This window comes from Perca fluviatilis, chromosome 12, assembly GCF_010015445.1.
Source record: "Perca fluviatilis chromosome 12, GENO_Pfluv_1.0, whole genome shotgun sequence".
Classification (NCBI taxonomy): domain Eukaryota; kingdom Metazoa; phylum Chordata; class Actinopteri; order Perciformes; family Percidae; genus Perca; species Perca fluviatilis.
Genome location: NC_053123.1, coordinates 38,378,358 through 38,404,467, shown reverse-complemented (window position 1 = coordinate 38,404,467; position 26,110 = coordinate 38,378,358). Strand labels below are relative to the sequence as shown.

Below are 26,110 nucleotides of genomic sequence, written 5' to 3'. Positions count from 1 at the left end.
AGAACAGCAAGTCTGTTCCTACACGATGCACCTTGAAACCTGGTCTGGTAGAACTTCTCCACAAAGAGCAAATCTGATTTGGTTTTCAGCCACCTTCATGACATTGTGGATGGACGTCCTGGCCTGTGGAAAGGCACAGCCCTACCACAGCTTGGTTTTCAGCTACTTTCTACACATAAGAAAAAAGTCCAGATCTTATCTTTTTAGATTTAGCTAGAAACCAAAGATTAGGGGATTTTATGAGACCGTTTAATGCAAATGGGGATGCTTTTGTGATTTAATCCTAAAGCATATTAAAGTAATAAACTACATCTGAGTTGTTGTTCCTCCTTTCATTAGCCTAATCAAACCTCTACGTGGCACTAAGACACTCACTTAAATAAGTAGGCATACATAGTTTATTTTAGCTACAAAAGTTAGATAAATAGCATCAGAATATAAATCACCCAAGATCACAACATACTTCAATTTGTTTATCATGCTAGTTAAAATAAATAAGATTTCAAATCAGATATTTTATTGGTGTAAACAATCCAATGCCTACTTCCCATTAAATGAACACTTTTTGTTCTACCTCACACCTTCCCAAAACCAAGAGACCCTTTCAGGGCAAGGAACATAAGTCTTCTGAACTCCTCTTCTTCTGTAACCCCTCTCGGGAGGAAAAGGCAAAGGCTACATGTTGATGAATAAGGAATGCGGCAGCTCCCATCCTCCTGATTATAGAAGTCAAGCTGGCATTTCTGCGGGAACCCAAGAGGGGGGATAGAATCGGCCCCTGTCACAAACACCACTAACTCCTCGAAGGAAATATCCATCTCTTCTTCTGCTGAGACACACAGTAAAATCAAATGGCTGTTAAAAGGAACTAATTATAGTTGTATGCAAGAACTTCAGAATGTAAATTTAGTATTCAGGGGTGTCCAATGTGTGTGTGTGGGATCCATAAATATCAATTTTTGAGAGGCATTTATCTATCAAGATCCTAATTCTTCCAATGGTAGCAAAAACAAAAACAGTCATAGAATCAAAAATATTCAGTTGTACTTCTTACAAACAGCTAGTGTCACACACCTTGAATGGACATCAGCCAGCACTCCCACTGGAAGACCGTCTCCTCCTCCTGTTCTGTGGTTGCTGCCCTGTGGACTCCAGGATATTGTGAAGAGGTTCCTGATGTCATTCCTGGAGAGTTTCTGTGTTGCATTTGTGAACAGTGGGAGGAACTCTCTCCAGTTCATCGCCACAATCTCCCACATCTGGCCACATGAATTCATCCCGGCAATGAACTGTTGGACCATACTGGCCACCCTTAACACATTGATTAATGTCAATATTTTCACATCAATAACACATTCAGTATTAAATAGTCTAACAGTATGACAAAAACTGTCAACATAACTACAAATATCCAATTGTTAATATTCAGTAACTTCTACAATTTACACGACCAAAAACAGATTACATTAAAGTGTTTGGTCGAAGTACCGTATCTGAAAATCCAGCTATGCAAGTGTGCTTAGAACCCCATCTTTTTTTTTTTTTTTACCTGTGGTACAAGTAATGAGTAACTATTTGCCTGTGAATTGTAGGCAGGTCCCTGACAGAGGCTGTGTAAATGTTTGGCACACCACAGTCAGCTATCCAGTCCCCCATTGTGTTATGGTTTTGGTCTTGTCTTATTTTGGTAGTCTGTTTTCTGTGTTGTCTTTTGCTCAGTTTCCTGTTTTATTTTGAAGTCTCTGGTTTTCTGTCTTGTCTTGTCCGATCTACTTCCTGTCTTGTGTTTCCCTCCTTTTTTGATTGCTTTGCCCAGCCTAATGTGTTTCACCTGTTTTCCAGCCCTTGTGTCACCTGTCTTGTGTTTTCTCGTTAGTCTGTGTATTTAGTCTGTGTGTTTCCCCTTGTCCTTTGTCAGGTCATTTTGTGTGTTTGGTTGTACTCTACCGTGTTCAGTCCGGTCTCCTCGTCTGTGAGTTTTTGTCTTTTGTTTCTGTTACTGGAATTTTGGAATCTGCCTTTAATAAATCCTCCACTGCAAACGTCCTCCTGCCTGCCTGCCTGCTCTCTCCGCATTTTGGGTCCGCCATTCCCTACTCCTCCCTGCTGAACCTGACATAATGACCTGACCACTCGGACCCAGCAGAGGTACTTCCTTTATCCCGGTGGGTTCTCAGTTTTTGGTTTTTGTTTGTCTCCTGGTTGCTGCTCTGGGCCTATTTGGATTATGGATTTTGCATGCCCTTTTCCTGATGAACTTTGTGAACTACTTTGTGACCTGATAGAGCTGAAAGCAATGTGGAAAGAGACAGGCAGTGATTGCCAGAAAGCGGCGATTCTGTCGTTAGCTCGTCAAATGGTGTCTGACAGGCCTTGGCTTAAGGACTCAATTCCCGATTGGGTTAAAAGGTTCATTTCTACTCAGTCTCATCCACCTGCTAGCAGTTTAACTACAGGTTTTATGTCCGTCACCCAGTCTACTCCTAGTCCTGTCTGTTCTGTTCAGTCACCAGGAGTCAAGCCAGAGACGTTTTTGACTATTTTTCAATATTTGGCTAAGTGTGCGTCCAAGCCAGCTACATCCACCAACACTCCTCTTCTCACTCCCGGCCTAACCCAGTGCCAGCAAATGCCCACCAGCCTGTCTGTCAGCTCAGCAGCTGCCGGTTCTGCAGATACTCCCTACTACGAGCAATCCTTTGACGGAACCCGCCTGGCCGTCTTCACGGGGACCCGTGGAGGCCGTGGACGGAGGAAAGGACGTCGTGACTCTCAGCGCCATGTCCCTGATCAGCCTCACAGTGGACCTGAGCCTGAGCCGACCTGTGTGCCCGACGCCACGCCTGCAGCCCAGTCGCCCGACGCCACGCCTGCAGCCCAGTCGCCCGACGCCACGCCTGCAGCCCAGTCGCCCGACGCCACGCCTGCAGCCCAGTCGCCCGACGCCACGCCTGCAGCCCAGTCGCCGACGTCCTGCAGCCCAGTCGCCTGACGCTCGCCTGCAGCCCAGTCGCCATCCGCCTGCGCCGGCCTGCGCGGTTCCGCCGCGGACGGCGCATGGTTCGCCGCTGGACCGCAGCCGGCCCCCTGGTCCGCCGCTGACGTGCAGCCGCCCTGGTTCGGGCCGCGTGACGGCAGCCGCCCTTGGGCCGCTGACGTGCAGCTCACCTGACTCTGGGCTGACGTGCAGCTTTCTCCTGACTCTGAGCTGACGTGCAGTCTCTCCTGACTCTGAGCTGGCGTGCAGCTCCCTGATCCAGAGCTGACGTGCAGCCCTCCTGTCCCTGGGCTGACGTGACAGCTCCTTCCCAGCCTCTCGGCCTGCCAGCGCCTCTCTCTGACTCCAGGTTAGCTAGCAGCCTCTCAGAACCCCGGCCAGCTAGCAGCTCCCTGAGTCCAGGCCGCCAGCAGCTCCCCTGAGTCCAGGCCAGCTAGCAGCTCCCCTGAGTCCAGGCCAGCTAGGCAGCTCCCCTGAGTCCAGGCCAGCTAGCAGCTCCCCTGAGTCCAGGCCAGCTAGCAGCTCCCCTGAGTCCAGGCCAGCTAGCAGCTCCCCTGACTTGCGCAGCCAGCTAGCAGCTCCCTGACTCTGGGCCAGCTAGCATCTCCCCTGAGTCTAGGCCAGCTAGCATCTCCCCTGAGTTCAGGCCAGCTAGCATCTCCCCTGAGTCTAGGCCAGCTAGCATCTCCCTCGAGTCCAGGCTAGCATGTCTCCCCTGATTTGCAGCTAGCTAGCAGCTTCCATGACTCCCAGCTAGCTAGCAGCTCCCCCGAGTCCCAGCCAGCTAGCAACCTCCCTGAATCCAGCCTAGCCAGCGGCCTCCTAATCTCTGGCGGCTAGCAGCCCTCCAGAACCTCGGGCCGGATAGCGGCCCTCAGATCTCGCCGCACGTGCAGCCGCCCGGATTCGCCGCTGACGTGCAGCCGCCCCGGATTCGCGGCTGACGTGCAGCCGCCCCGGGTTCGCGCTGGACGTGCAGCCGCCCGGATTCGCGCTGGCGTGACGTGCAGTCAACCGGCCCGCTGATGTTCAGCCGCCCAGAGTCTGCGTCGCCCGACCTCCCAGACCTCTTCAGAGTCCGCACGCCCGACCTCCCAGACCTCTCAGAGTCCACATCAACCGCTCTCCCTGAGACTTTGTCGGTCTCCGGCACCCGGTGACTGCCCCAGAGACTGTGCCTTTGTCGGGCGGATCAGCCGGCTCCTGCCCCCCGGGTTTTGTCGGCGGTCCGGGCCGACCTCTGCTCCTGTACCTGTCGCCTGCGCTCCAGCCCCGCTGACTCTTCGCCTGGTTCCAGCTCAGCTGACCCTGCTTGCCCGGCCCTCGGAGGGTTTTAGCCTTCATTGGCCTGCCAAGTCTCCTGAGGGGTTCGAGCCTCCCCCGGGGCCGCCTGAGGGGTCGCCCCCGCCTTCACGCGACGGCCTCCAGAGGGGTATCGCCCCGCGCGGCCTCCAGCGGGCGCGGCCGACGGCCTCCAGAGGGACTCTCCTACACCCGGCCTCCAGAGGGACTCTCCTCCACACGGCCTCCAGAGGGACTCCCTTCGCACGCGCGGCCTCCAGAGGGACTCTCCTTCGCACGACGGCCTTGAGGTTACACTTCCCCCCCGGCCTCCTGAGGGGTTTCGCCCACCGGCCTCCAGAGGGACTCTGCCTGCCGCCGGCCTCCTGAGGGGTATCGCCTCCCCCGCCCGGCCTCCTGAGGGGCTCCCGCCGGCCTCCAGAGGGTATCTCCTTCGCCGCCCGGCCTCCAGAGGGGTATCTCCTCGCACGCGGCCTCCAGAGGGTATGCCCAGCCCGCCGCCAGAGGGTATGGCCTCACGCCGGCCGGCAGAGGGGTATGGCCTTCGCCGCCGGGCCAGAGGGGTATGGCCTTCGCGCGGCCGCCAGAGGAGCTCCCCCGCTTTCGGCCGCCTGAGAGACTTCCCCGTCCTGTTCGTCCTCCTGAGGGGATTCGCCGTTGCAGACGGCCTCCTACGAACCCTCACCGTTCTGTTCGGCCGTCTGAGGGGTTCTCGCCGCCGGCCGCCTGAAGCATCCTGCCTTCGTCGCCGGTCGCCTGTGGGATTCTGCCTTCTCTGTAGCCCTCCTGTTCCCCGGCGGGCTGGCTGCCCCCCTGTATCCCGACGTGGGACCACCCCTAGGACTTTGCCGGTCTCTGGCGCCCCTGGGACTGCCCGGGAGACCCCCTCTGAGACTTTGCCGGCCTCCGGTGCCCCGGAGACCGCCTCTGGGACCGCACCTGAGACCATCCCTGTCACTGTCCCTGTCTTCATCCCTGTCACTGTCCCTGTCTTCATCCCTGTCACTGTCCCTCTTCATCCCTGTCCCTGTCTCCGTCCCTGTCTCCGTCCCTGTCACTGTCCCTGTCTCCGTCCCTGTCACTGTCCCCATTCCTGTCACCGTGCCCATCCTTGTCCCCGTCACCGTGGCCATCCTTGTCCCCGTCACCGTGCCCGTCTCTGTCCCTGTCACCATCCGTGTCCCCATTACAGTCCCTGCCCATAAGTCCGTCCCGTCTGAGTCCGTCCTGTGTCGCTGAGTCCGTCCCGTCTGTGTCTGAGTCCGTCCCGTCTGTCCTGTCTGTGTCTGAGTCTGTCCTGTCTGTCCTGTCCAAGTCTGAGTCTGAGTCTGTCCTGTCTGTGTCTGTCCTGTCTGAGTCTGTCCTGTCCGAGTCTGTCCTGTCTGAGTCTGTCCTGTCTGAGTCTGTCCTGTCCGAGTCTGTCCTGTCTGTGTCTGAGTCGTTCCTGTCCTAGTCTGTTCTGTCTGCGTCTGTTTTGTCCCTGTCTGTTTCGTCTGTGCCTGTCTGTTTTGTTTGTCGGTCCCGTCCGTGTCTGTCCAGTCCAGTGGCCCCTCTCGGTTTCCCCAGGCCTCTCCGGCTCCTTTGTTCCCTCTGTGCCCCCGGGGCCCCTTTGTTCCCTCTGTGCCCCCGGGGTCCCTCTGTTCCCTCTGTTCCCTCTGTGCCCCAGGGCCCTCTGCTGGTGCCTCCTGTGCCCCCGCGGGGGGCCTTTCCCGGTGTGTTCCCCGGGGGGCCCCCCTCTTGCCTTTTTCCTGGTGCCCCGGTGTCTGTTCCCCGCCTGTGGACCCTCCTCCGGACTCCCTCCTCCTACGTGTTTTTTTTTTTATTTGGGTCGTCCCTCCTCCGGGCCCCCTCCGCCCTCCCTGGGTTGGTTTATTTTTTTTGCTCCTTGGTTGGTTTGTTTTGTTGTTTTTGTGGACATCTGGGATCTGTCCCTTGGGGGTACTGTTATGGTTTTGGTCTTGTCTTATTTTGGTAGTCTGTTTTCTGTGTTGTCTTTTGCTCAGTTTCCTGTTTTATTTTGAAGTCTCTGGTTTTCTGTCTTGTCTTGTCCGATCTACTTCCTGTCTTGTGTTTCCCTCCTTTTTTGATTGCTTTGCCCAGCCTAATGTGTTTCACCTGTTTTCCAGCCCTTGTGTCACCTGTCTTGTGTTTTCTCGTTAGTCTGTGTATTTAGTCTGTGTGTTTCCCCTTGTCCTTTGTCAGGTCATTTTGTGTGTTTGGTTGTACTCTACCGTGTTCAGTCCGGTCTCCTCGTCTGTGAGTTTTTGTCTTTTGTTTCTGTTACTGGAATTTTGGAATCTGCCTTTAATAAATCCTCCACTGCAAACGTCCTCCTGCCTGCCTGCCTGCTCTCTCCGCATTTTGGGTCCGCCATTCCCTACTCCTCCCTGCTGAACCTGACATAATGACCTGACCACTCGGACCCAGCAGAGGTACTTCCTTTATCCCGGTGGGTTCTCAGTTTTTGTTTTTTGTTTGTCTCCTGGTTGCTGCTCTGGGCCTATTTGGATTATGGATTTTGCATGCCCTTTTCCTGATGAACTTTGTGAACTACTTTGTGACCTGATAGAGCTGAAAGCAATGTGGAAAGAGACAGGCAGTGATTGCCAGAAAGCGGCGATTCTGTCGTTAGCTCGTCAAATGGTGTCTGACAGGCCTTGGCTTAAGGACTCAATTCCCGATTGGGTTAAAAGGTTCATTTCTACTCAGTCTCATCCACCTGCTAGCAGTTTAACTACAGGTTTTATGTCCGTCACCCAGTCTACTCCTAGTCCTGTCTGTTCTGTTCAGTCACCAGGAGTCAAGCCAGAGACGTTTTTGACTATTTTTCAATATTTGGCTAAGTGTGCGTCCAAGCCAGCTACATCCACCAACACTCCTCTTCTCACTCCCGGCCTAACCCAGTGCCAGCAAATGCCCACCAGCCTGTCTGTCAGCTCAGCAGCTGCCGGTTCTGCAGATACTCCCTACTACGAGCAATCCTTTGACGGAACCCGCCTGGCCGTCTTCACGGGGACCCGTGGAGGCCGTGGACGGAGGAAAGGACGTCGTGGCTCTCAGCGCCATGTCCCTGATCAGCCTCACAGTGGACCTGAGCCTGAGCCGACCTGTGTGCCGCGCCACGCAGCCCAGTTGCCCGACGCCACGCCTGCAGCCCAGTTGCCCGGCACGCCACTGCAGCCCAGTCGCCCGGCATGCTTCGCAGCCCAGTCGCCTCGACGCCACGCTTCGCAGCCCAGTCGGCCTGACCGCCGCCTGCAGCCCAGTCGCCGGGGACGCCTCGCCTGCAGCCCAGCCCGACGCCTCGCCTGCAGCCGCCCGAGCCCGCAGCCGCCCTGATTCGCCGCTGACGTGCAGCCGCCCTGGTTGCGCCGCTGACGTGCAGCCGCCCTGGTTCGCCGCTGACGTGCAGGCCGCCTTGGTCGCCCGCTGACGTGCAGCTCACCTGACTCTGGGCTGACGTAGGCTCTTCCTGACTCTGAGCTGACGCTTGCAGCCTTCCTGACTCTGAGCTGACGTGCAGCTCCTGATCCAGAGCTGACGTGCCGCCCTCCTGTCCCTGGGCTGACGTACAGCTCCTTCCCAGCCTCTCGGCCTGCTAGCGGCCTCTCCCCTGACTCCAGGTTAGCTAGCAGCCTCTCAGAACCCCGGCCAGCTAGCAGCTCCCTGAGTCCAGCCAGCAGCGCCCCTGAGTCCAGGCCAGCTAGCAGCTCCCCTGAGTCCAGGCCAGCTAGCAGCTCCCCTGAGTCCAGGCCAGCTAGCAGCTCCCCTGAGTCCAGGCCAGCTAGCAGCTCCCCTGAGTCCAGGCCAGCTAGCAGCTCCCCTGACTGCAGCCAGCTAGCAGCTCCCTGACTTTGGGCCAGCTAGCATCTCCCCTGAGTCTAGGCCAGCTAGCATCTCCCCTGAGTCTAGGCCAGCTAGCATCTCCCCTGAGTCTAGGCCAGCTAGCATCTCCCCTGAGTCTAGGCCAGCTAGCATCTCCCCTGAGTCTAGGCCAGCTAGCATCTCCCCTGATTCGCAGCTAGCTAGCAGCTCCCATGACTCCCAGCTAGCTAGCAGCTCCCCCGAGTCCCAGCCAGCTAGCAACCTCCCTGAATCCAGCCTAGCCAGCGGCCTCCCTAATCCCTGGCTGGCTAGCAGCCCTCCAGAACCTCGGCCGGATAGCGGCCTCTCAGATTCGCCGCTGACGTGCAGCCGCCGGATTCGGCGCTGACGGCAGCCCCCGGATTCGCCGCTGACGACCGGATTCGCGCTGACGCGGCAGCCGCCCGGATTGCCGCTGACGTGCGTAGCCGCCCAGAACCGCGCTGATGTTCAGCCGCCCAGAGTCTGCGTCGCCCGACCTCCCAGACCTCTCAGAGTCCGACGCCCGACCTCCCAGACCTCTCAGAGTCCACATCAACCGCTCTCCCTGAGACTTTGTCGGTCTCCGGCACCCCCGGTGGCCCCCAGACTGTGCCTTTGTCGGCGGATCAGCCGGCTTCTGCCCCCCGGGTTTTGTCGGCGGTCCGGCCGACCTCTGCTCCTGCTACCTTGTCGCCTGGCTCCAGCCCCGCTGACTCTTCGCCTGGTTCCAGCTCAGCTGACCCGTTGCTTGCCCGGCCCTCGGAGGGTTTTAGCCTTCATTGGCCTGCCAAGTCTCCTGAGGGGTTCAGCCTCACCGCCGCCGCTGAGGGTCCCCTGGCCACGGGCCTCCAGAGGTGCCGGACCGGCCTCCAGAGGGGTGACGCCTTCGCCGACGGCCTCCAGAGGGGACTCTCCTTCCCGACGGCCTCCAGAGGACTCTCCTTCGCCACGGCCTCCAGAGGGACTCTCCCCACCGGCCTCCAGAGGGGACTCTCCTTGCCGACGGCCTCCAGAGGGGACTCTCCTTCGCCGACGGCCTCCCTGAGGGGTATCCTCCCGCCCGCCTCCTGAGGGTTTCGGCCGGGCTCCAGAGGGGACTCTCCCTCACCCGGCCTCCTGAGGTACCCGCCGGCCTCCTGAGGGGTTCCCTTCACCGCCGGCCTCCAGAGGGTATCTCCCCTGCCCGCCTCCAGAGGGGTATCTCCCTTCACGCCGGCCTCCAGAGGTGGGGCCTCCCACCGGGCCCAGAGGGGTATGGCCTCCCCCCGGCCGCCAGAGGGGTATGGCCCTGCGCCGCCCCCGCCAGAGGGGTATGGCCTCCGCCGCCGGCCGCCAGGAGGGCCCCCCCCCGCGCCCGGCCGCCTGAGAGACTTCCCCGTCCTGTTCGTCCTCCTGAGGGGATTCCTCATTACAGGCGCGCCTCCCTACTAACCCCTCACCGTTCTGTCCCGGGCTGCCTGAGGTTCTTGCCGCCGTCCGCCTGAAGCATCCTGCCCTCGCCGCCGGGTCGCCCTGTGGGATTCTGCCTTCTCTGTAGCCCTCCTGTTCCCCCGGCGGGCTGGCTGCCCCTGTATCCCCGGAGTGGGACCACCTTGTAGGACTTTGCCGGTTCTTGGCGCCCCTGGGACTGCCCGGGAGACCCCCTCTGAGACTTTGCCGGCCTCCGGTGCCCCGGAGACCGCCTCTGGGACTGCACCTGAGACCATCCCTGTCACTGTCCCTGTCTTCATCCCTGTCACTGTCCCTGTCTTCATCCCTGTCACTGTCCCTGTCTTCATCCCTGTCACTGTTCCTGTCTTCATCCCTGTCACTGTTCCTGTCTTCGTCCCTGTCACGGTTCCTGTCTCCGTCCCTGTCACTGTCCCTGTCTCCGTCCCTGTCACTGTCCCCATTCCTGTCACTCGTGCCCACCCTGTCCCGTACCTGGCCATCCTTGTCCCGCCACTGCCTGCCTCTGTCCCTGTCACCATCCAGGTTCCCCATTACAGTCCCTGCCCATAAGTCCGTCCCGTCTGAGTCCTCCCGTCTGTGTCTGAGTCCGTCCGTCTGTGTCTGAGTCCGTCCGTCTGTTTCCTGTCCTCGAGTCTGTCCTGTCTGTCCTGTCCAAGTCTGAGTCTGAGTCTGTCCCTTTTGTTCTGTGTCTGTCCTGTCCGAGTCTGTCCTGTCCGAGTCTGTCCTGTCCGAGTCTGTCCTGTCCGAGTCTGTCCTGTCCGAGTCTGTCCTGTCTGTGTCTGAGTCGTTCCTGTCCTAGTCTGTTCTGTCTGCGTCTGTTTTGTCCCTGTCTGTTTCGTCTGTGCCTGTCTGTTTTGTTTGTCGGTCCCGTCCGTGTCTGTCCAGTCCAGTGGCCCCTCTCGGTTTCCCCAGGCCTCTCCGGCTCCTTTGTTCCCTCTGTGCCCCCGGGGCCCCTTTGTTCCCTCTGTGCCCCCGGGGTCCCTCTGTTTCCCTCTGTTCCCTCTGTGCCCCAGGGCCCCTCTGTTCCCTCTGTGCCCCAGGGCCCCTCTGTGTTCCCCGTGCCCCCCGGGGCCCTCTGTGTTCCCCGTGCCCCCGGGGCCTCTCTTTTCCTGGTGCCCCGGTGTCTGTTCCCCGCCTGTGGACCCTCCTCCGGACTCCCTCCTCCTACGTGGGTTTTTTTTGTGTATTTGGGTCGTCCCTCCTCCGGGCCCCCTCCGCCCTCCCTGGGTTGGTTTATTCTGTGAGTTTTTGTCTTTTGTTTCTGTTACTGGAATTTTGGAATCTGCCTTTAATAAATCCTCCACTGCAAACGTCCTCCTGCCTGCCTGCCTGCTCCCTCCGCATTTTGGGTCCGCCATTCCCTACTCCTCCCTGCTGAACCTGACACATTGTGCATTTGAGCTCCTCTAACTCCTCACTGGTGCCGCATCTCACAACCTGAGTAGACCAATAAATGAGTTATATTTGTAGTCAATATAGATTTTAGGTTACTGTGGACAAAACCTGTTTAGACAATGTTTGAAGATAAAAAATAATAATTTATTAAAATATAATTTATTTTTAAACCTACATTTTCAAGCTTCATCTTCAACTCCTCTTCCTGGAAAATATCCAGGTCAAAGGAGGTCATCTCAGGCTTCTGGCCACACATGAGCAGAAATAAGTCTGGGTTCAGGCATTGGACACCTGGTCCATTGTGCATAATGGACCAGGCCACCAGCTTTCCCGCAGTGTAAAACTTGTTTTGTGCCAACGCCCGCTGGTCATAGCTGAAAAGCAGCCGCCCTGGTCTTCCTTGGAAAATGCCCATCTTTTCCTGCAATTCAATCATGAGGAGTCTGTGTAAAAGAAATAAAAAAGGAGACAAAACTATAATTTTTTTAAATAATGGCACATCTGAAAAGGTACCACTGTTCCCATGACCTTTTGAGCAGGATGCATACAATTTTGAATTAACCTGAAATACTCTCTCCTTGGACCTCCATAGTCCTCTGCCATCTCCCCAACGAACTCAATATGTGGCAGTTTATGCCAGGCAAAATAGCTCCTGCTTAGAGCAACACATGCACTCTGAAGAATGTTTTTGCGCCTGGCAATGACTGTGATACTGCAACTGAGGTCTAGATGGTCATTTTGAAAGTCTTTTGACCACACATGCATAATCAGGCCATATGAGGTATACACATTTTATATAAAAAAATCCTATATTTGCATACATTGGGGCTGTTGCACCTGACTGGAGACTGGAGAACAGAGAGGATTTCAACTTCTGATTCAGAGGAGTCCATGTAGAAGTCTTCCCTATGTCACACAGATGATACAATATGATGATTAGGAAAGGCAGTTCAAATATTGGGGTCAGCCAACAGCACACAAACCGTTTTCAGTAAATTCACATTCAAAGCTTATCCTGAAAAGAAAAAAAGTAGCCATGAATATTTTCTCCAGCCTGGTTGGGGGGGGTTTGGGGCCTGGGTGAAAGTAGCAGCTGGAGCCTGGACTGGCGGTCCTGTGGCCTGGGTGAAAGTAGCAGCTGGAGCCTGGACTGGCGGTCCTGCGGACTGGGTGAAAGTAGCAGCTGGAGCCTGGACTGGCGGTCCTGCGGACTGGGTGAAAGTAGCAGCTGGAGCCTGGACTGGCGGTCCTGTGGCCTGGGTGAAAGTAGCAGCTGGAGCCTGGACTGGCGGTCCTGTGGCCTGGGTGAAAGTAGCAGCTGGAGCCTGGACTGGCGGTCCTGTGGCCTGGGTGAAAGTAGCAGCTGGAGCCTGGACTGGCGGTCCTGTGGCCTGGGTGAAAGTGCCCGACGAAACCTCATTTGGTTGAGCCTGACAATAATACACACTTACTGCATACATTAATGTACTAACCACTCATGTCACAGCATATACAACTAATCTAAATTCATGTTACATAATTACCTGATAGGTTTTATTTAATGGCTTAACTATATAGCATAAAACATTTAGTCTGATTTGACTTAAGGTGGAATATTTTCTTGCTCTAGATGACTATATACAGAATCTGCTCTTAAAGGATTCACAATTACATAAATATAACCGTGAGATCCACCTGATCCGAAATTATTTTCGCTTAAATATGTAAATGCAGTCAACCCTTAAGTATGGTACTGAAAATCTTCACACATATTTGCCTACCTGTGGCCGAATGTACAGGTTTGACCGGCGCAAGGCATTATTCCGATGTATTTCACTGGGGCACATAGTGTTCAAGTTCAGAGGAATGACCAGTCTTTGGCCACTGACTCTGCATAACTGAAAACTTTGCTGAGCATGCAAATCAGGAAAAGTGTCCCTCAGGACTTGAAGGAATTCATCTTGCTCTAAATCCAGGGGTACAACGACCGGCGAGGTTCAGTGGCATCTGACAAAGCATCAAACAAAAGCATTACCTTTGTCAATAGCCCATTCATTGCAAGCTGCTAAATGAATTTCAGTAATAGCTGCATGCTGTTGCTTTGTACCTAGTGACATGTGCAAAGACAATTAAGTGGAATATCAAATGAGTTCAGTGATGTGGGAATAACTTATTCAACTAAAACATACAGTGGGTAGATAAAGTAAAGAACACATGCATAAAAGGGTAAGCTGAAACAATTGAGACCAAAATGTCATGGTAACAGGATAGACTTACCCATACGTGAAGTGATCCTCTGAATGGAATTCTTCAGAAGGGATACTTTAAAAGTAATTTGTCGCCTTGCTCTGCACCTTTGTCGACGACGTAGAGGTCCACTGCTCTCAGAATTTCGAAACATCTGTAATCTGCAATTCATTGCATTACTTAATTTGGTTTCTTTTAAATAGTTATTTACATTGAAAACATTTTTATCCAATTTTAAAATGTAACATCAAATGTTGAAACATTTTCACCCAAACTAGTTTATTAAAACAGTTTCAAGCAATTTGCCTATGTCCAACCAAGCTGTTTACATGAGTCATCTCTAGAGCAGGCAAAAGCCTATGGAAGAGACTGGCAAGGACCCCCTTGGTGGTCCAAGTTGGCCTCCAGTAAGTAGTTAGTGTTAAACAAAAAAGGCGTAAATGAAAAGTTTAGTGGAGAGTCAAAATGTAGGACAGCAACATTTAACCAGCTGTTGACTATACCTGGGATTTTAAAATAAGCGGTCGCACGTGTCTATTTTAAGGGGGTATATGTAAGTGAAATACCCTGTAGAACGCAGCGCCATCCATCCATCCTTCCCTCCCTCCCTCCTGTTCTTGTTTTATTGATGTGCCGCTGACTTCTTGGATCGTAGCAAACATTTGTTTTGTTTTTTTAATAGAAATGTTGAAAATACGGAAATTTACGGGGAAATATTTAAAAGGTATATCAGCGGGATAGAACTGTAAAATAAGAGATAATCCCGGGAAAATGAAAAGGCCGCTACCAATATAAATTAGCGGTTATTAGTTAACGTTACACTGACGTTAGTTCTTACCAATTGGTAAAGCTAGCTTTGGCTAGCTTCTGCTCACCTTGTACAAATGATGCATTAGCTATGCGACCTGCTTTGTAGTCATTGTTTTCGCGGTTAGCAGAGCGAGATAAGACAGTTTTTATAGCGATCGGCCAAAAAAATAAATAAAAAAAAAAGTACATGCCCAAATTGCAAAGGAACCAACTTAATTATAGACTGGTGCTAGGCCACACAACTATAGTGGCATAACGTTATATAAATAAAATATAAACGCAAATTAAGAAAAGGTTGTGCCTCTTGCCTTGATAAAACATCAGTTTCCTTGTGCTGTTCAACATGTACTCGTTAGGAGGTACAGTCACTCTGTCAGACCAGTCTACCAGTGGTGCCTTTACTGAAGTAGAGTCTTCTGCAGCACCAGCACCATCTGGATCAGCATCACCTATTGCTCCTGCAGCATGAACACCTCCCTCTGGTGCAGTTCTGGCACCAAAGATGTCCTGCATTGCAGTGCTTGGCCATCCCTGCTGTTCCATGCAACCTCTTACAAAAAGCTGCAAGGGGCTCTGATGTCTCTCTGTCCGCAACCCATGGTTGTTCCATTGCTGTACGAAGGTTGTGATGTCCCTATTGATTCGTGGCAAGTAGACATAATGAAGAGCCCACAGGTGCATCTCATTGTCAATGTCCACAATACCATCACTCTCCAGGAAATTGAAGAGGTCGTAATAGACATTAGTCAACCCTCGCCACACATCACCCCAGAGTCTCTCAATTCGTTGATTATGAGTGCTCCTTCCTCGGAGAGCACTTCCTCGCTCAGAGCCTCTGAGAATGTTCATCATTAGACACACCGATTCATTCTCTCCACCATGATCTGTTCTTACACAAGAGGGCACGCCATACCTGGTCACAGCATGCATGAAGAGGTCCATCACTGTGCTGCTGCGGTTGTTGGAAGCACAGAGGAAGACAATGAGCCGACTGTAGCCATCTATTCCCCCATCACACACACACACACACACACACACACACACACACACACACACACACACACACACAGTTTGTGGTTCCCATCAAGGTGCCACAAGGAATTTGGCGATATGCTCTTCGGTGCAATCTCTGCGACATTGTTCTGAGGGCTGCTGCCCTTGGGCCAACCCGCCGCATACACTCTCGCACTCTGAGTCTCTGTACACAAATTCCCTGTGACCGTAGTTGTGCCCTGACAGACTCTGGTCCAAGTAGGTCATTCCCAACTACAAGATCTTTAACCATTTCATCCAGGGCAGAGTCTGACATGTCAGAGTATGACACAGAGCGGGTCAAATTGAACCTCCTGAGAAGTAAATGAATTACAGAATCACTGTATGTATGTGATAAGTTTAATAAAATAAAAAAAAAATAAAAAGTGTCACATAAACCACACATTTGTAACCCATCAACTGCTTGTCAAGTCAGCAAGAAATCACAGCAATATTAGGTCCTAATGCAACTTACCTCAAACGTCGTTTGACTGTAGCTGGAGAAACCTGCAGAATATCTGCAGTCTGTGACACTGTAAAGCCACATGATTTCAGGAAAGATAGTTGCTCTGGAGAGATTGAAAAGTGAGGCGGACCTCTAGCACCAGTCCAAGCCAGTGGAGCCTGGTAAGATGAACTGGCTGCAACAGAATAACACACAATGTCATTCAAGTGAATTTGTTAGAATTGCAGTTTGTGTGCTGTGTGGATGTCTGAAGGATCTGATATTGATGTTCAGCGGTATTGTAATGAACCATTACTATTTTAATTTGAGAATACTGAAGCAAGAGTGGGAAGACATGAAGCAATCTAGCTACAAACGTACCATCACAATCTGTGATGCAGTGTCATTTTAATTTACCTTGTTGTTCATGCCATCTACATGTAGTTACTTCATTGATATATTGAGCTAGGTCTCCAAGTAAGCAATTTGTTGCTTGAACATCCAACAGCCTCCCCCTTGCCCATTCAAGGCTCCTCTGCATGGTCTCCAACCTAGAACCCAGGAAATTTAAAGATTTAACATCAAGATTGTTGGCAGGAAACAATTCAGTAGAGTGTCTAGAGTCTAAATTTGACTTTGAACATAACTGGGAAGGGAAATTGCATTGGGATAGGAATTATTAGGACTGCAGAAAAGACAATTTAAAACGGGATTCAATCAGGAACAAGATTTAGGCTATACAATGCTGTACACCAAGGGAGAGAACATTTCGTTTCCCATTAAGATTCACTAGCATACAGTGCCTCTTGCGAAAGTATTCGCCTTTTGAACGTTTCGGCCTTGCACCTTCACATTTCAGGCCTCAAACATAAAGATATAAAACTGTAATTTTTTGTGAAGAATCAACAACAAGTGGGTCCCAATTATGAAGTGGAACGAAATTCATTGGCTATTTCAAACTTTTTAACAAATAAAAAACTGAAAAAGTGGGCGTGCAAAATTATTCAGCCCCTTTACTTTCAGGGCAGCAAACCCTCTCCAGAAGTTCAGTGAGGATCTCTGAATGATCCAATGTTGACCTAAATGACTAATGATGATAAATAGAATCCAGCTGTGTGTAATCAAGTCTCCGTATAAATGCACCTGCTCTGTGATAGTCTCAGAGGTCCGTGTAAAGCGCGAGAGCATCATGAAGAACAAGGAACACACCAGGCAGGTCCGAGATACTGTTGTGGGAGAAGTTTAAAGCCGGATTTGGATACAAAAAGATTTCCCAAGCTTTAAACATCCCAAGGAGCACTGTGCAAGCGATAATATTGAAATGGAAGGAGTATCAGACCACTACAAATCTACGAAGACTTCGGCCGTCCCTCTAAACTTTCAGCTCATACAATGAGAAGACTGATCAGAGATGCAGCCAAGAGGCCCATGATCACTCTGGATGAACTGCAGAGATCTACAGCTGAGGTGGGAGACTCTGTCCATAGGACAACAATCAGTCGTATACTGCACAAATCTGGCCTTTATGGAAGAGTTGCAAGAAGCAAAGATATTTCTTAAAGATATCCATAAAAGTGTGCGTTTAAAGATTTTGCCAAAAGCCACCTGGGAGACACACCAAACACGTGGAAGAAGGTGCTGTGGTCAGATGAAACCAAAATCGAACTTTTTGGCAACAATGCAAAACGTTATGTTTGGCGTAAAAAGCAACACAGCTCATCACCCTGAAAACACCATCCCCACTGTCAAACATGGTGGTGGCAGCATCATGGTTTGGGCCTGCTTTTCTTCAGCAGGGACAGGGAAGATGGTTAAAATTGATGGGAAGATGGATGGAGCCAAATACAGGACCATTCTGGAAGAAAACCTGATGGAGTCTGCAAAAGACCTGAGACTGGGACGGAGATTTGTCTTCCAACAAGACAATGATCCAAAACATAAAGCAAAATCTACAATGGAATGGTTCAAAATAAACATATCCAGGTGTTAGAATGGCCAAGTCAAAGTTCAGACCTGAATCCAATCGAGAATCTGTGGAAAGAACGGAAAACTGCTGTTCACAAACGCTCTCCATCCAACCTCAGTGAGCTCGAGCTGTTTTGCAAGGAGGAATGGGCAAAAATGTCAGTCTCTCGATGTGCAAAACTGATAGACATACCCCGCGACTTACAGCTGTAATCGCAGCAAAAGGTGGGTGCAAAGTATTAACTTAAGGGGGCTGAATAATTTTGCCGCCCCAATATTTCAGTTTTTTATTTGTTTAAAAGGTTTGAAATATCCAATAAATTTCGTTCCACTTCATGATTGTGTCCCACTTGTTGTTGATTCTTCACAAAAATTACAGTTTTATATCTTTATGTTTGAGGCCTGAAATGTGGCAAAAGGTCGAAAAGTTCAAGGGGCCGAATACTTTCGCAAGGCACTGTATCTCATTACACGTGCACTCTAAGTATCCTAGACAGGAAAAAAGGGGTGTCAATTAAATGTATGGGACAGATGATCGGACAATTGAAATACCTGATTACTTTATAGTCACTACAACTAACACGTCGCACCTGAGAGTTTGTCGTTCGATTTTTAATCCTGATCATTAACGCCTTTAACGACAAGAACGATGGAACAATGTGTCCCAGAGAGCAAAAATAAAAACTTCGAAAGAAAACAGCAAGTTGTTTTTATAGTTTTCCTTGAGATCCAGTTGATTCACCTGCGGCTCGAGTGCATTGATTTCAGATTCAATTAGCCTATACAAGCAAGCACTCATAAATTAACCTTCCGACAAATTTATCTGCAATGCATTAGGAATAGAACGTTAGCTGGCTAAACGTTAGTTTTACAATAACTGCTCGCCACAACAGCCATATAACTTTTGCCCAACATGTTTTGTTCACACTGCTAAAACTACCAAGCTTTAGTTTGAAATGAAATCTCGAACTGTTAACGTTTTGTACACAAAATCTAGCTACGATAATTATGCAGCACCTGCATGGAATCAGCTTCAGAATGAGCTACAGTTGAAGGAGTTGGTGTCACTTTATTCTTTTAAAGGCTTTCTAAAAGACCTTGCAGAAAGGCAGTCTGTCATTGTTTTTAAATTGATATGACCCAGATTTTCTTTATGATGACATTGGTGTTTGAATATGATGAGTGCAAAAGTGTGTCTTTATTTCGTTATTGTCTTTGCATTTATTGAAACCAAGCTGCTGCCACTTGCCAGGACCCTCTTGTAAAAGAGATTTGTAATCTCAAGGAGTTTTTTCCTGGTTAAATAAAGGTTTGAATGAAAAGAATGAATGAATGAGCCAGGTTGACGTTACGTTACATTGAAGTTAATCCTAATAGCTACAGAAATCATGGTCATCCTCTTACTAAATTCAGGTGCTTTGACATGGCTAACGTTAACAAAAACTAACCCAGACACTGGTTCAACTTGACATTCACTAGCAATATTGTAAACAAAACTGCATTTCTCAGCTCAAACTCTCACCTTGTTAATGTCGAATCCAACAGAGAAGGCCCGACATCATCGGTCTGCAGAAGACGAGTGCAGTCGTCCAATGTCCACTTGCACTGTGAAATAAAGTTTATCCTAGCCATCTTTTAAAAAAAGCAGGATAGTAGTAGCTAGTAGTCGTCGTCGTCGTCGTCGTCGTCGCCGCCGCCGTCGTCGTTCTTCTCTCCTCTTTTGATTAAAAACAGATTGTAGGCCTATCCTTAAATAGAGCTCAGAAGTGACCGCCCCCTTATTTAGCGGTTCAGGTTCCGGAATTAAATTTCCCATACATTTTCCAAAAAGCCTTATTTAAAGATATATATATATATATATATATATATATATATATATATATATATATATAGATATATATATATATATATATATATATATATATATATATATATATATACACGCCAAAAGTTTGGACACACCTTCTCATTCAATGTGTTTCTTTATTTTATGTGCTTTTTTGATAGCGCTGCAAACCCTTGGTGTTCTCTCAATGAGCTTCATGAGGTAGTCACCTGAAATGGTTTTCACTTCACAGGTGTGCCTTGTCAGGGTTAATTAGTGGAATGTTTTCCCTTATTAATAAAAAAGCAAAGGGTGGCTTCTTTGAAGAATCTAAAATATAAGACATGTTTTCAGGTATTTCACACCTAGTGCATAATTCCATATGTGTTCATTCATAGTTTTGATGCCTTCAGTGAGAATCTACAATGTAAATAGTCATAAAAATAAAGGAAACGCATTGAATGAGAAGGTGTGTCCAAACGTTTGGCCTGTACAGTATATATATATATATATATATATATATATATATATATATATATTTAGAAAGGTGATTTCACCAGCCTACATATCATATTTAAACATTCTCTAACAACCTGCTTGAGTTGTGGGAATTAATTAACAGAAAACCACCTAAATGAATTTCAAAGAATAAGTGTTTCACTTCCTTTAATTGTTTAATGCTATAGCCTGACAATTGCCTACACCCAGTCTCAACTCTTCAAAAGTCAAAAATGACAGTAGCTTACAGGCAATTTTAAACCAACAACTTTACTTGAGCTTTTAAATGAAGCCATTGTGTAGCGATACAGGTGCATTTTATAAAATTATAGTATCGTGGAAAAGTCTATTTCTGTAACTTTATTCAAAAAGTGAAACTTTATATTCTAGATTCATCACATAAAGTTTATCATTTCAGGCTTCTTTTTTTTAAAATCTTGATTGATTCTTCTCACGTCGACATTTCTGTATTATACATTCTTTGTTATACACTACCGGTCACACCCCAATTTTTCCAGGTTTTTATTGAAATTCATGCAGTTCAATGTGTTATTGTACTCTGAAATGAAAGATGAAAAATTGAAAGTTAAAAAAGAAATCATGGAATCAATTTATAAACCAAAATGCATTCTAAATTTTGACTCATCAAAGTAGCCCCCTTTGGCAGATATAACAGCTGAATGGTGATGGTGAACAAAAATCCTGCGTGATGAACCGAAGATTTCAAATTTTGATTCATCAGTCCATAACACCTTCTTCCAGTCTTCAGTAGTCCATTGACGATGTTTCTTGGCCCAGGCAAGCCTCTTTTTCTTATTCTGACGTCTTAGCAATGGCTTTCTTGCTGCAACTCGACCTATCAAACCTGCAGCTCCAAGTCTTCTCTTTACAGTTGAAACTGAGACTTGCTTATTACGACCACTATTAAGCTGTGCTTGAAGCTGTTGTCCTGTGAGCCGCCTATCACGCAAGCTGTTGACTCTCAGAAACTTGTCTTCTGATTCTGTTGTGGCTTTGGGTCTGCCAGACCTCTTCCTGTCAGAGTTTCCCCCAGTTTCTAAGTGCCTTTTGATGGGGAAGAATACTGTACTCACCGACACCTTGACTTTCTTCACAATTTCTCTGTAGGAAAGACCAACATTCTTAAGTGTTATGATGGTCTGTCTCTCTTCCATTGTTAATTGCCTTTTTTCCCGCCCGTGTTTATGGCAACACACTACTTTCTGCAGTACAATACTGTTCAAATAATACTCCCGAGGGTACAGTACCACAGTGTGTTCCAACAATACTTTTATACAAACAGAGGGGGTTGTAAGTAATCCAGACAAGTTGGAACACATGTGGGAATTGGTAGCACCAACTCTCAAAGCTTGATCAACCTCCATGGCTGTAGAACAGCTTTACGTTATTTAACCATTTCTTGTTCCCTGAAAAAAGCCTTTTTGTAAAATACTGAAATGTAGCCTACATTATTTTTCAGTTTTGGGTAACCTTACTTTTGTTCACCTCAGGCAGTTCCCCACTTACCTTTTTACCATTTCAAGCTATTCATTGGACTTGAACTGCTAAAATTTCAATAAAAAACTAAAAAAATTGGAGTGTTCTAAAACTTTTGACCGGTAGTGTAATATTATAATATTTTTGAGATCACGGTTTTTTATTTCCATGAGCTGTATTCGTAATCATCAAGACTAAAACAAAAAAAGGCCTGAAATATTTCCTTTTATGTGTAATGAATTTAGAATAGGCCTATATGAAAGTTTCACTTTTTGAAAAAAAATAAAAGATAAATAAACTTTTCCACTATATTATAATTTTATGAGATGCACCAGAGTCCTTGACATTTTAGGTGGCTAAAGAACTGTTCACAACTTGATTAGGAGAGTGAGAGCAGATGGGAATAAGCACAGACTAACATTTCTTTTAGTAAAATGTTAAAATATTTGCTTAAAATGATGAAAGTGGATGGAAATCCAGCTTTCCACAGGCCAGGAAGTCCATCCACAATGTCATGAAGGTGGCTGAAAACCTAATCAGATTTGCTCTTTGTGGAGAAGTTCTACCAGACCAGGTTTCAAGGTGCATCGTGTAGGAACAGACTTGCTGTTCTGCCTCCAGTGGTCCAATCGTCTGTGCTGCTGCATCCAAACCAAGACCTGCTGAATGAAAGCTTACACACAAGTTGTGCATTTGCTGAACAGTCAGTTGCACACACCAATATAGGCTACTCCCAGTTGAAAGCCTACAATTTCACTATTTACGTTATTATCATTAGGCCACTTACTTGTACTGTTACCTACATCTCCTTTTACCTAATAATGTAGGAAGTAGGCCTAAGCATGTTGGTGGACTTGTTACATCAATAGTTGGTATGGATACACTTCAAGTCTTTAAAGCCTGTTAAAAACGAATTTCTATAGTGTGAGTGCCCCCTAGTGGATATCTTGCATTATGTTTGGATTGTGGCTCTTCAAATCAACTGGATGGTTGTATTGGTTCTATTAATAAAAGTAGGGGGAAACACAGACGTTATTTACTTAATATGTAGCTACAATACAGGGATATCAATCAAAACTAGCTCATTCATTTTGCTAGGTGAAAGTCCGTGGTTTTAATTATTGGAGGTTGGTGCACTTATTTTACCAAGGCGAGCAGTTAGGACAATATCAGTCTCCTTTATATAATTATATCTGCAGCAAACCTTTCACAAATGATAACCTATTCAAAGATAACACCATACAGTTTATCTGCCTACAAATTTTAGTTTACAGATTGCCAAACTAATAGAAAAATAAACTGTACAAAAAAAAAAAATCTCTCCCAAATCCACCAAGCTTTGTTCATACTTGTGCTGGGTTGGATTAATGTGGTCTGTTGTTGTTCTTTACTGATTGGTTGATAACAGTACAAATGTATTGGCTTTGGAAAAGACAAGTTGGAACTCATTATCATATATACTACATGTCTTCTGACGCGTTATGTTACGCGTACTGAGCCACGTAAAAAGCGGCGTTAGATGAGCATTCCACGGCGGTTTTTACGGCGTTTTGTCATTAAACGACGTAAAAGACGACGTCCTGACCGTTCAAAACAGGTAGGAAAGTGACGTAATGTGAGCTTTTTGGCGTTCCATAAGGAGGTGGGTTAATAACGAGGTAAGCGATTATGATTGGCTAAGGCGACTCATGTTTCACGGTAGCCAATCAGAGCCAGAGTTTTTACACACATGCCAGCACACGCGCCGGCGCCACACACACACACACAATAGCCGATGAAGCAGCAGAGATGGCGAGTCAGGAGCAATGCGATGAAAAGTTGGCATTTTCAAGGTGGAGATATAAGCACTACTTCAAATTCATTGTGGTCAAAGGCAAGAACGTGCATGTAATGTGTACATTATGTCCAGGAGCGAAGACTTTGTCGACATCCGTTGTAAGCAACTCTAATTTAATGAAGCATCTCACAACGACACGCATCTACAAAGCTAGTGGCCAAAAACACCGATACCTCCACCACAGATGATAGCTCGCCGTCCACTAGCAAAGAAGGACTCGGAGCAAAGCCCTCCAAGCAGCAAAAGCTAGATCTTTCTGCCTCACAACAAAAACCTGCTATGACACAGGCTGAAGTCAACCGTATGATAGGCAGGTATGTTGTTAAAAGTATGTTGCCATTATCGACGGTGGAGGATGATTCATTCCGAGCCATTATTGCTAAAATACCTAAGAAAGCAGGGGCCTGTACGCCATGCTCAAAGACGTTTGCTAAATACCTAGATGCTGAGTACGCCAAAATGAACACCGAGGTTAAAAAGAGTTTTGAAGAGTTGGACTTTTTGTCTACAACTGCAGATATTTGGACTGCGCACAACCGCAGTTACCTCGGCGTGACTGCCCACTGGTTAGATCCACACAGTCTAGAGCGAAAGAAAGCAGCCTTGGCCTGCAGACGTTTCAAGGGCCGTCATACTTATGACAGCATTGCTATTGAACTGGACAATATCCACTCATCCTTTAGCATTTCTAACAAAATCACAGCTACTGTCACAGACAATGGTTCGAATTTTGTGAAAGCCTTTAAAGTTTACCAGCCCGTTCAGGGTGATGACTCTGGGGAGGAGGATGATGATGATGATGTGACTTTTGTCGACCTTCATGATGCCTTACAAGACATGAATGTGGAAGAGGATGTGGAAGAGGATGTTGTGACTTTGCCACCACACCACAGATGTGCATCGCACACAGCAAACCTTATTTCATGCTCTGATGTGGACAAGTGGCTACTTTCAAGGCCAGGCATAAAAGCTGTGTACAGAAGTGCCACCTCCAAATGCACAGCTTTGTGGAACAAGGCCAGCCGTTCCACAGTGGCTGCAGAGATTGTGGATGAAGTCCTTGAAAGGAAGCTCCTTGTCCCATGTACGACCAGATGGAACTCCTTTCATGATGCCGTTGCTCGTGTCTGTGAATTCCCAATCACCGAGCTGAACACCATTTCCTACAATTTTGGGTTGAAGGCCATCACAGATCGGGAGTACCAGTTCCTCAGAGAATACTGCACAGTGATGAAGCCACTAACAATAGCCCTTGACATTCTTCAGGGCGAAGACAACTGTTTCTATGGCACCCTCCTACCCACACTGGAGACATTGATGTCCAAGACACTGGACTTGAAGACTGGCCTCCAAATCCTTGGTGACCTTCCAGAGGCTGTTGTCAAGGTAAGAGCTAGTATTTCTTCAAATACATTGAATACATACTCCCATACATGAAATATGTATTATGAATTATGAAATCAAAGTAAAATGAAATGTATATCTCTTAGCTCATAATGTGTAATGCTGTCTGGCTGTCTGTCTGTCTCATTTCAGGCAATCCAAACCAGATTTGCAGAGGTGCTGGAAAGTGAGACTGCCGTCTTGGCTGCGGTGACACTGCCCAGATTTAAACTACGTTGGCTTCGGACACAGGAAAGGAAGGACAACGCCAAGGCAAGTCTGCTGGCGGAGTGCCGGAAAAGTGCCCAAGATGAAGACCAGCTAACAGGTACCAACGCACCAACGCGCAGCCTCTGCACCGACTCAGCCATAGAGGATGATTTTTTTTCCTTTGAAGATGAGGAGGACACTTCTGCCTCTGTGGAAAGCCAAGTCGCTGACTATTTAAAATCAGGAGCACAAGGGATGGACACTCTTAACGGATTCCCACTAATAAAGAAAATTTCACTCAAATACAATGCAGCCACTCCATCCAGTGCCCCAGCAGAGAGACTATTTAGCCTGGGGAAGCTGGTCTTCACCCCAAAGAGAAACAGGCTGACAGACAAGAGGTTTGAAATGCTGCTGCTTCTTAGGTACAATCAGTGGTTTGAAGGGTAGGATGGTTAGTTTGGATGGGTAGATGAATATCTAGGAGCTAAAGTTCAATCTTTAAAAGCACATCTTGTTAAACTGTTAACTGTTTTAATGAAGATAAAGAAATACAGCAGCCGATGTCTTCCAGACTATTTATCTCAGGTTGTTAGAGTTTGATTTATTTCATTTGCTACAGTTACTGCAAACACACTTTATATTATTTAAGTGTTTACTTTTGAAGAAAATACTTGAAGTACAGAATGTCTACCAGACCAGTTGTCTGACATTGGGCGTTTTATTTATTTAATTAAGAATAAGACTACAGAGCTAAACACACTTTTTTGTTGTTTAAAAGTTTACTTTTGTTGTGAACAAAACACTTGGAAGTACATGTTGTTTACTTGACTAGATGTCTCAGGTTGAGAGAGTTAAAATTTAAATTGCTGGAGTTAAATGCACTTTATATGGTGTAACTGTGTACTTTTCTTACAAAGATAATACTTGAAATGCAGGATAAACCTCTTGCTGTCTGTCGACGTGCAATAAATATCTAAAGTTATCTTATATTTATCTGTTCTACTTATTTCAACTGACTTGTGAAAACTGCTCAAAAAAATCCAAATTCTTTGACATATAGCAACTTTTTTTTTTTAAAGTAACGCAAATAGTTACTTTCCCTGGTAACGAGTTACTTTTATTATAGAGTAATTCAGTTACTAACTCAGTTACTTTTTGGAACAAGTAGTGAGTAACTATAACTAATTACTTTTTTAAAGTAACGTTCCCAACACTGGTAATTAGTAATGAGTTATATTACTGCGTTACAGCCAAAATTTATATTACTGTAATTGCCTTACACCCAACACTGGTTATGATAGATGCATCCTCAATGTTACTGTTTTGGCCACTGAGTCTGACTTCAATGCTCTTTCTCCTTCTTACTTATTTAGGGGACACCATCCA

At 47.9% G+C, this 26,110-nt stretch overlaps 3 protein-coding genes across 5 annotated transcripts in view; all 3 read right to left on the bottom strand.

The window, feature by feature from the left end:
• LOC120570383 (galactose-specific lectin nattectin-like) overlaps positions 1-26,110 on the bottom strand; it is a 367,842-nt gene that overhangs the window by 188,031 nt on the left and 153,701 nt on the right. The window lies entirely within an intron of this gene.
• Positions 1-26,110, bottom strand: part of LOC120570386 (galactose-specific lectin nattectin-like) — a 75,096-nt gene that overhangs the window by 34,785 nt on the left and 14,201 nt on the right. The window contains exon 4 of one of the 3 annotated variants that reach the window (XM_039818707.1): positions 13,372-13,380. The exons of the other annotated variants lie outside the window; for them this stretch is intronic. The gene's annotated coding sequence lies outside the window, so the exon portion shown is untranslated. The remainder of the gene's footprint in view (positions 1-13,371; positions 13,381-26,110) is intronic. 3 annotated transcript variants of the gene reach the window in all.
• Positions 523-11,666, bottom strand: LOC120570384 (G2/M phase-specific E3 ubiquitin-protein ligase-like). Its single transcript, XM_039818703.1, has 6 exons — positions 11,556-11,666; positions 11,169-11,436; positions 10,986-11,035; positions 1,550-1,654; positions 1,075-1,311; positions 523-826 (listed from the first exon to the last, which is right to left on the bottom strand). Exons 1-6 carry the CDS (start codon positions 11,594-11,596, stop codon positions 730-732), a joined length of 798 nt encoding a protein of 265 aa, XP_039674637.1. The 5' UTR covers positions 11,597-11,666; the 3' UTR covers positions 523-729.